This window comes from Mercurialis annua, linkage group LG8, assembly GCF_937616625.2.
Source record: "Mercurialis annua linkage group LG8, ddMerAnnu1.2, whole genome shotgun sequence".
Taxonomy (NCBI): domain Eukaryota; kingdom Viridiplantae; phylum Streptophyta; class Magnoliopsida; order Malpighiales; family Euphorbiaceae; genus Mercurialis; species Mercurialis annua.
In genome coordinates this window covers 36,983,383-36,994,286 of record NC_065577.1, presented here as the reverse complement: position 1 = coordinate 36,994,286, position 10,904 = coordinate 36,983,383, and the positions used below count along the sequence as shown (strand labels likewise).

The following is a 10,904-nucleotide window of genomic DNA, read 5'->3' as shown; positions in this document are numbered from 1 at the left end:
GGAAACAAAAGGTTTTTTAAGCTTAGCTATGTAGAATGTTATTAAATTTAATAAAACTAGCATGTTCATCTTTATTGAATGAACTCTTTTGATAGTACTCGTGTCGTTTTAAATTTTTATATGACCCGTCAATTTATATTTAATTAATTTATTATAAAAATTAAAAGTAGTTTAATAATCTTATGATCTAAAGTTATGGATCTATTTGACTTTCTTCTGAAAAATAATTTAATAATATTATGATTTAAAATTATGGTTCTATTTGACTTCTTTTTTTTTATCAAAGAATGCCTTTCTTTAAAAACTCACTCTTGCTTATAGGCGTTTGTACACATAATTTGCTGACTAGAACAGAAGTGTTTAAATAACCAAAAAGTTCAGTTTAGGTGTGCAATTATAAACGGTTATGTCAATATTAATATGTTTAAGTGATTACTCTATTAAGTTCAAGAGCATAAATGATCATTCGGCTTATAAGATACTATAATATAAATATAAGGCATACTTGCAAAATAAATCTAAACCTTTTGCGGAGTGTTGTAACTTTTAATTTTTGTAATAATGTCATAATTATATTATTTCGTTGTATTTCATATGAATAAGTGAGTGAAATACAATCATGCGTATAGTTTCTCTAAAAAGTTTAAATGCATACATGTAAATCATACAACTAAGAAATGCTAAGCCGGACACAATCTAGGAAGTGCAAGTCCTTGTAAATCATCTATCACTAAGTCCAGGATATTCTGATTTAGAGGATGATCGGATTCAATTATATTACCGGGAGTAAAACTGACTCCAAAATTCGCTAAGCCATCCGCAACCCTATTTCCTTCTCTATACCGATATTGCACTCTCACACACCATTCTCTCCCTAACATCTCATCGATTGAGCTCAGCAAAATGGCCCGCTTCTCATCTCCGCCACAGTTCTTTCGCCGGCGACTGTTAATTGCATCGACCGCAATTTTACAGTCGCTCTCGAGAACGACAAACATGTAGCCCTTCTCCCATGAAACCCTCAAGCCCGTCATGATTCCACAAAGCTCAGCTAGAATGGCAGAGAACAGTCGGCAAGGTTCATTGCGAAACCGAGACACCATTGTCCAGCGCTGTCGCGTATTACTCCGCCTGCGGTAGCAATGCCCAAGGATGGTTTCCATGCACCGTCGGTGTTTATCTTGACCCATCCGTGCTGCGGACGGTGCCAAGAAATCATCTTCAGAGTCTTGTGTTGATGGATGGGTGAGTAAAGAAAGTGTTGGGTGGAGGGAGGAAGTGAGTGATGATGGGTATTTATTTAGGTTTAGGTTAAGACCATTCTAATGCTCATTTTCTCCCTGCTTTTTCAGGATAAGAAGGGGTAGAGAAAATGCCTCGAGCCAATGTTCGAGTACCACCTGCATCCAATATTTAATGTTAGTTTCCCCCATTATCTTAGTGTGAATTTGTGCCTTTCATGCTTCAACATGACTGATAAAATAAGTATAATGCGCATCAATTTTGTGTATTTTATAAAACTAGACAACACACAATATAACATAGTTAAAATAGGCATAATTATATTGCCATATCATGCAAAAAGTTAACTATCATTAGATTCATATTTACGTTTAGGAGTAAGCAGACAATAAGATTTTGATGAAACATCGCTATAAGTAGTGTTTTAAAAACTAAAATTAAAAAATAGGTTAGAATTTTTGATTTTTAAAAATTTAATCTTAAAGGAAAAATAAAATAAAAAATGTGGGGTATTTTTAGATGACTAGTTTCGCAATACGTGCTATGCACGTGGCTCGTAACGTAACTATTCAATATATATATTAATAAATTTATTATAATTATATCAATTTTTTATTTATAATCAATATTAAATTAGTTAAAGAATTTTTGTAAAAGTAAATATAATATATTCGGTTATTAATTTTTTTTTCATACTGAATTTATTCTTCTTTTGGTTTTATAATAAGCATAATTAAATAATTAACTTAATTTTATAAATAATATTTTTAAAAATAATAAGATAGAAATTTAAATAATAATATATTGACCAAATACAGTATTTTAATTTTATAGTTAAATCAAACTAAAAGATAGACATTCCTACTAATTTGAAAGCCAATTTAGCTACCTATTCTAATTAGAACTTTAATTACAATAGTGATTAATTAAATAGCTAATTAGTTAATGACTATAAAACCTTTATTTAGTAATAAACTGAAAAGGATTATTCAGTAAATTTGCCTGTCACCTCCCCATCCGTGCTTTTATATATAGTATAGATTAAACTTTTATAGTAATATCATAAAGTAATCTTTTTACTAGTTCAACAAAGTGTATAAAAAAATAAAAATAATATTAAAATTTAATAAAAAGTTTCGAAACAAAATAGAAAATATTTATAAATATAAAAATAAAATTTTGATGTTATTTTTAAATGATTACAAATTTTCAAAAACTAAATATAAAATTGTCTTAATTTAATATCATGTAAAAGTTTTATTAAATATTTTCTCTTTATTAATTTTTGATGAAAATTATTCATCAACATGCTCCAAGATGTATACGATTGCAATATATTAGTGATTTTGTTCTAGAAAAAACATATATGATTGCAAATCACAATATTAGAGATTTTGTTGTACAATAATAATAGGCAGAAGATATCAAGAAAAACTCTTTCAAACTATTCAGAAAGAGCACGTAAACTCTTATAATTTTTTGTGGCCACTTGAACTTTCAATGTTATTGTTGTGAAATTTACGCGCGCAACGGGACGATTGAAATGATAAAAATAATGCAAAAGAACAAGAGATCTTGTGAAATATAGTTTGAATAAAAATAATAAACAAAATAGAGATGATAAGAAATCAATCATATATAAAAATACAATATTTAACGAGGTTCCGCAAATCTCTTGTATTCTGAGGGAAGCCACAGAGAGTTTTACTTAAATCAAATTAACGATTACATTAAACCTATAGTTATTAGTGTTTAAATACTAAAAATCTAGCCTAAAAGTAATTACATGTTTTCCCATGTTTCTATCCAATGAAAATAGAGTCCTATTGTCCCAACATATCAAAATACCAAGAAACTAAGTCCTATTAGGAATAGGCCAAAAATCCAGCCAACTACTAGACTTATGTTATTTTTGACACATTTCAACATCCGCTTGGCAAAAATCTAAAATCTAGTAACCACAATTTATTTTTACTCCATTGGTATGTTAGATAATCCCTCTCATATTTAGAAAAATTTGACCAAGTTCAAGCTTTACTTGAACTTGACCAAAGCATCTGACTTCTTCATGCACTCCACGGAACTCTCACTCACGGGTGGTCTTGTCGACTTTCCCACTTGAATTCTTAAAACCTTCATCTTATTAATCTATGCACAATCATGTTTTCCCATACAATTATCAGTTCCCTGAAAAGGAATTATTTTGCTACCTTTCCGTGTAATCAAGATCCTGTCTTTAATTCAAGTTCTATCCATGCATTAATCCAAAGTCTTTCCACCATGCTCCTCCACAGCTGTAAACTTTCATACAGCTCTAGTACTTTTTTCTTCTAGCGCCCGATCATCAAATTCATGTGTCTGTTGCACTCCAGATTTCACCAACTTATACTTGCCCGTCTTGAATTCCCTAGACGCTCTTTCAAACATATGAAACTTACATTAATCAACCTTGTACCCTCAACACCATGTGATAAAAATACATTATAATTATCATGACGAACCAAATTTTAAAATGTTCCAGAAACAAATTTCAAAAATTTTAAAAAAAATTGGCGCACAAAATTTTAATATTTTAAATCAGTTTGATTTAATCGAGTTTCGAAGGGAAAATGGAGGAGGCGGTCAGAAAATAGTTGGACGGTCGGAAAACAAGGGAACCGACTGAAAAACGTAGTCGGAGGTGAAACGGTCGAAAATAATTGAAACTCGTTCGTCTTTTTTTGTGATGAACACGTTTTGAGGAACAGATCCGGCGATCTGTTTTTCAGAAAAACAGATCAAGATGATCGGAAAATTTTTCGGCGGTGGTTGGGTGGCGACGGTAGTTGGTGGAGTGGTGGTTTGGTTGGTTGTTGAGTTAACCATATGGTTTAGGTTAGATTGAGTTGGTTTATTTTTTTTAATTTAAATTTGGGGTGTTTGGGTGCTTTGAAATTTTTAAGATATATTTCTGACGTGGCAGATGACGTGACAGTGTCAGGTTTTTTTTTCTAAAAATGTCAGTTGACTGCAAAAAACAGCGCCAGGGTATTTTGATCATATTTCGTCTTCAGGGGGTTTTGTGAATTGCTACAAAGATCAGGAGATTTTGTGCATGTTTTTAAATATCAGGAAGTTTGTGTACGTACCCTAAATATCAGAGGCCATGGGTGATTAATCACCTATAAAAAAACATTATTGATAACTTTTTGGTAAAAGTACACGGGTGCGGAAACCGCAAATTTTTCTAACCCATGTTTATTTTAAAATTAAGGCCATGTTTGGTTCATGGAATGAAATAGTATGGAATAGAATAGATATTCCATGAGGAATGGAATAGCTATTCTTTACTTTTTGAGAGGAGTAGTTATTCCACAAAATCATGGAATAGTAATTCCATGGAGTTACTATTCCATGAACCAAAGTGAGGAATAACTATTCAATACGGAATAGCTATTCTATTCCGGACCTATTCCATGAACCAAACATGGCCTAAGATCAAAGTTTCCTAACCCATATTTCTCCACTGCCGTTTCGCTTGGCACATTTGGAATTTATTTTTGATCTCTTGCAATTTTAATTGGGCAGCCCCAGGTACTCTCCGCCAATTTTTTTGACTTAACGTGTTCCTTTTCTAGCAAGCGCTGACTCTCTTTGACAGAATATTTGATTTTTGGCATTTAGGAGTTGTGTAAAATCAAAAATAAAAGGGTTTTTTTGTCAGGAAACAATAAACACCTTTGGATTATTCTATTACGAGGTCGATGCCCGCGCGTTGTGCGGATAAAATTAAACAATTTTATATTTGTATAATGATTTTTTAAATTTAATAGTTTTATTAATATCAATCAAAACTATATAATTTATTAATATAATTAAATTTATTTATTAAATTTAAAAAAACTCAACATATTAAATGCTTAACATTTTTAGAATATTAAAACTCGTAAAATTTCTTGACCATTTAGCTTCTAAAATCTATTAGTTTAAAGTGTAAGTAATTAATTTAAAAATATATATTTTATAATTATGAATAATATATTTAATCTCTTCAAATTTTATAACTTCAAAATGTCAAAAAAATAAATGGATTTCAAAATTTATAAACATCAATAAAAACTCTTCAAATTTCATAACCAAATCCTTTTTATGATTCTATAATATAAATTATAATTAATTGAATTATATTTCAAAAAAATCATATTTCATAATATTTAACTATTAATAAAAAAAATAAACTTTCCTAATTAAAAAATTAATTTATGTAATATTATTTTAAGTATATGGAATGTTCAAATTAAGAAATTTATTAATGTAATGTATTTAAATTAATTTTAAAATAATTGATTTAAAAAAGTCTAAACACAAAAAAAATTAAAAACATCCAATTAGAAAAGTTATGAAATGATATCACATTCAACATCAACCAGGTTATTTGTCTTCGAAAAATTTAATCAAAAATCAAAATGATACCTATAATTTTGTAACGACAGCTTCAAGTAGTCCTTTTGGCTTATGTGGACCTTGCTGTGATTCATCAAATGAAGTTAAAAAAACATATCAATAATGTTCACATGTAGTTCAAGATTTACACTACCTCAACATTTTTAATTTGCTTGTAAGCCTTTAATTATGTAATACTTGGAGAATTTTCTTATCTCATGGGACAAAAATACACAGTGTCCGCATATAAATAAACTCAAGATAAGAAATTGAAAAATAGTAGAAAATCCAAAAAGAATTTATCGCTCGTGATTTATTGATATTGCACAAACATTGGAAGAGTAGAGAGTGAAAAACATAAATTATATAATTAACACAACATTAATAAAAACTTTCTCTCAAATAAATATATAGCACGCATACCTTTAAATACGATTTAATAAATACCTATACACGATCACTCATACTATTTTAGACTATTGCAAGCAAAAAAAAAAAACAAATTAATAAGATGAGATACGACACTATATTTTGATTATATAGATTGAATCTCTATCGTACGAATATCTATCATAAGATAAATTTAATTTTTTTGCAAGAAATGGATCTCTATTGAGATTTGTTGCTTTACTGTTTTCAACTCACAAAATCAAAGGTACAATTAAAATCCATGCGAAGACCTCTTAAAATCCATACTCTTAAAAGCTTAATTATGTGTGTAAGAAAACTGAAATTTAAGTGGTGAGTCCACATGGCTGAAATATAGAAGTACACATGGCTGAATTAGATGATTTGAGCTCATCATTATAGTATAGATTTGTTGATTATTCGGCTAATATATGTTTTTAGAAACCTGAGTTTCTTTTATACATCGCTGTAGTTTTGTCTTTTTTAAGACTTTTGCCTTTCAATACTTTGTGGACGAGCTAATCCAATAATCATTTATCCAAAAAAAAGCACAAAATTAAATTGATCAAACAGTAAAAACATTTTTGTTCCAGGCTGTAAGAATGCAAGCCTTAGTCAGGTGAAATGCTAAAGCATGATCAAACACTTATTCATACATACAACAAGGAAATTTGCAAGCAATTAAAATTTGCTTTTATGTGTTTGCAATAATTAAACAAATTCCAAATCTGGGAATCAAATGGAAGCCCTAGCCTCTCCTTGACCTTGTAGCCATTGCACAGCAATGGGACTCCTAACCGTGTGATCAGTCGCATCACTCCATTGAATTGACCCAAAACTTTGAGCGATTGGTCCCCCCGAGCTAACAGAACTCGCGAACATAACCTCGTACGACAAACTTTGATTTTCTGCGCTGAACACAAGTGTACTCGGCGAGACTGTAATGTCTACATTTTCAGGAGCATTGACCTTAACATCATAAACCGCATCAACAGAGCTACCAACATTCTTAACCACACGTTTGTACGTAACCACATCAGTTGTGGATTTGAAAACAACCGAAAACGATGGATAGTTAATACTGCCCGGACTAGGCAATATCATGTTGTCGCAACTTGTAGCCTCGTCAACAAAAACTGCAATTTGCTGTGCATCATACCCGATCGAGCAAAGAAACGAGATGTAATCGCTAGTTTCCATGTCGTAAACGAGTCCAGGATTAAGAGCACTGTTGGGATCAACATGGCCAGCACCATGAACAAAAGGTGTTGACTTTCGACCACTAGCAAGGTCAATAATGTCTGTTCCAGAGTTATCCAAGTTATAAGAAGTAGTCATTAGAGCTGATTTTATAGCAGCAGGAGACCAACTTGGATATGCTTTTCTAAGCAAAGCTGCAATTCCACTAACATGTGGACATGACATTGATGTGCCTGAAATTATGTTAAATTTAACTCTCCTACGATCACTGTCTAAACCTGATGGTGCAGCATCTCCTGTCCATCCGGCAAGGATGTTCACCCCGGGAGCAATAACATCAGGCTTCAAAATCTCAGGTGTTATACGATTCGGACCGCGGCTCGAAAAGGATGCAACTCCAGGAGATGAAGGTGAATCACCAATTACTGTTCCACGAAAAACAATTGTTGCAGTAGGAGAAGGGTCCGCTATTAAATAATCATGCAATATGTCTCTAGAAGCTACACCAATCGTAGCGGCCGGTAAAACATGAGCATCAGCAGTAAGTTCGTCACCAATATTCACATATATCATTCCGCGGCCACCTGCAAGTTTCACCGCATTTCCTTTCGCGGCTCTCCCAATTCTTCCATGAACACACACCACAATACTTCCTCGAACCGACGAATTGAAACCATCCGGTAAACAAAACCTATTTCCGAGGCTACCACTATATAGTAATGGACGCTTAAGCACAGGACGTCGCTTACCGTAGAGAGATCCTCCACGTAAGACGGTCCCATCGCCGAGGATAACATTAGCTTGGAACTCTCTGTCAATGGTGGAAGCACCAACGGTTAGAATCCAAGGCGCGATGTTTACTACTGTGGAGGGACCTGGACCAGAGTTACCAGCTGAGCAAGAGACGATAATTCCATGCTGTGTAGCTTTGAAAGCACCGACGGCAAGTGAATCTTGATCATAGTGAGGAGCAACATTAGCACCAACTGATAGAGAAATGACATGAACACCGTCTATAATTGCTTGCTCCATAGCAGCAAGAATGTCGGCGTCAGAACAACCCACACTCCAACAAATCTTATAAGCTGCGATTCTCGCCTTGGATGCCATACCTCGAGCTTCGCCTTTTGCATATCGGAAAAGGCTCGCGTTATAGACTGATGAACCTGCAGCAGTTGATGCAGTGTGTGTTCCATGACCCTCAGTATCTCTTGGAGTATAGGAATCAGTCGGTTCATCGACATTTTCGCCTTGATATGCAAGAATCCCTTTATAATAAGCTCTAGCGCCAATAAGTTTCTTATTACAAGAACCAACTGGAAAATCCGCTGATGTTTCACAAACACCTTGCCATTCACCAGGAACAGGAGTCAAATGGTCATCCGAGAAACTAGGATGCCCTGGCCAAGCACCAGTATCAAGAACCGCGATGATGATGTCCTCACCATAATCCCCATTAGGCCAGAGACCAGAATCAGATGAAAGACCTAAGAAATGAGGAGTGCGTGAAGTGTGGTGCTGGCGAATTTGGTCCGGTACGACAGAGATAATGCCGGGAATATCGCGTAGTATTGATGCCTGCGACAGAGTCAGGTGGGCCGAGAAGCCGTTGGCGGCGCGGTTATAGGTGTAGAGGATCTTGGCTTGGTGGTGATCAGAATGTAGAGAATTGATGATGGAGTGATACCAGTCATGATGAGTGTTATAAAGGATCGGTTTATGTGAATTTGAAGTGTGGATTATGAAGGTTTTGGGTTGGTTTGACAATGGTGAGGACAAGCAGACAGAGGCAAAAGAAAAAAATATGAGAAGGAAATAGATAGAGGAAGAGGCCATTGTTTTTCTGTTTGGCTCCTCAGAAAATGGAGAATTTCTTTTGGAGCTTGGAGTGTAAAGTAACCGTTATTTATAGTAGGGATGAGACAGCTTCCTATTGGTCCACGTCAGGTCAACTTTTGCGTTCTTATATTTAAGGTTGAATTTATAAAAAATAATTAACGTGCTGTCCATTTTTCAGTATTTTATTCACTTATACTAATCTAAATCTATATTAATATTATCTACTCCACAACTGTACACGTTATCATGTGAATCACAACGCATCCCAATGACATTATTTATGAAATTTATGTTACAAGTTGTAATATATTTTAGGTCTAATTATTTAAAAAAAAATCTTATTTTATAACAATTTTTCTTTTATACCATGACTTAGGAAAAAGTTCGTTTGTATCCTATTTTTGATTTTTTATTTTTAACTGTACCCAAAAAGTTAAAATGATCTCTTTCCATTTGAAAAAAAGCTCAAAATAATCCTTTACTTATAACTTATATTCTAATTAAACATTAATGTAATTAATTATATAAAAACACATTCTCCTTCTTGAAAAAATTCAACAAAAAATAATTTATTTTATATTAATTATTAATAACTTTTTAAATTAAAAAACTTAAAAATAAATACACTTTACATAAAAAATTTAATTTTACGTTTTTTTTTTGGATCTCAAGCAAGGAGGAGGATCAAAGGAGTACAATGATGAGTCGGATAAAAAATTTCAAAACGATTTATTTTTAGGATTTAGTTGAATAATTTTAAAGCTAAAGGATTTGTTTATATTTTTACAAATAGAAAAAAAGTATAATATAACCCTTCTATTTAATTGTTTTTAATATTTGCATCCATTAATTAATTAAATTGTCAAAAAAATAAATTTTAGGGTACAGTTGAAAACGAAAAATAAAAAAAAAGGTACAAATGAACTTTTTCCTAGGTCAGGGTATAAACAAAAAAATATTATAAGGTGGGATTTTTCTAAGTAATTAGGCCTATATTTTATAATTCAACTCAATTTTTTAGACAAGCTAAACTCTTTTTTTATGAACAAATTATATATTAAAAGTTACGAGAACTGGCATAACCAAAAACATTAATCTTTCGCATAAAAAATTGTTCACTTAAGGTGGCACATTAGAGACTGCGATAAAAAGAAGCGGCTAAAAGAACAGTCAAGGTTTAAAGTACAAAATAGAGTTGGATTTCTTTTTAAAATCTAAAGTAGAGTAACTGAAGCTCCTATTACAAATTTTATAATGAAAAATTGTCTCTGTGAAGCAACTAAAACTAATCGCCTCCTTGTTAGATGTAGTCTGTGAGAAAATCCTCCTTTTGCACTTCTATATCTCCCAAACCGCCAGAAACCATAAGATCTCGCATAATTGCCAGTATGGACCTTTGTGAATAAGGCTCTGCCATTGAACCATAAAGTCCTCCAAATTACCCAAAAAAATCCAAACTAAGCCAAACTTCTGGAGAATACCATACCAAACACTCCAAGCAAAGTCATAGTGAATAATAATGTGTGCATGCGTTTTCACAACGCCACAAATAGAACATAAAGAGTTTTCCACTATGATAATCGATCGTCTTGCTAAAAACTCAAGTGATGGAACTTTATTGTGCAAATCAAGCCAAACGAAGAACTTAATACGTGGAGCCACTGCAGATTTCCAAACAAGCTTAAACGATATACCTGAATTTATCTTCTCCTGTTGTACCGTTATATTCCCTTTATTTCTATTTACAGCCGAAGAATTAATAAGTCAAATCCGATGAACAGTTGCAACAACAT

The 10,904-nt window shown here is 32.6% G+C and overlaps 1 protein-coding gene across 1 annotated transcript; it reads right to left on the bottom strand.

Annotated features, from left to right (window-relative positions):
* Positions 1–6,605: 6,605 nt before the first annotated feature.
* Positions 6,606–9,156, bottom strand: LOC126659674 (subtilisin-like protease SBT1.4). The gene has a single exon (XM_050352999.2). It carries the CDS (start codon positions 9,106–9,108, stop codon positions 6,808–6,810), a length of 2,301 nt encoding a protein of 766 aa, XP_050208956.1. The 5' UTR covers positions 9,109–9,156; the 3' UTR covers positions 6,606–6,807.
* Between the last annotated feature and the right edge of the window lie 1,748 nt (positions 9,157–10,904).

Excerpts from the sequence above, each read along its gene's own strand:
- LOC126659674 (XM_050352999.2), bottom strand. The coding sequence starts at position 9,108 with ATGGCCTCTTCCTCTATCTATTTCCTTCTCATATTTTTTTCTTTTGCC.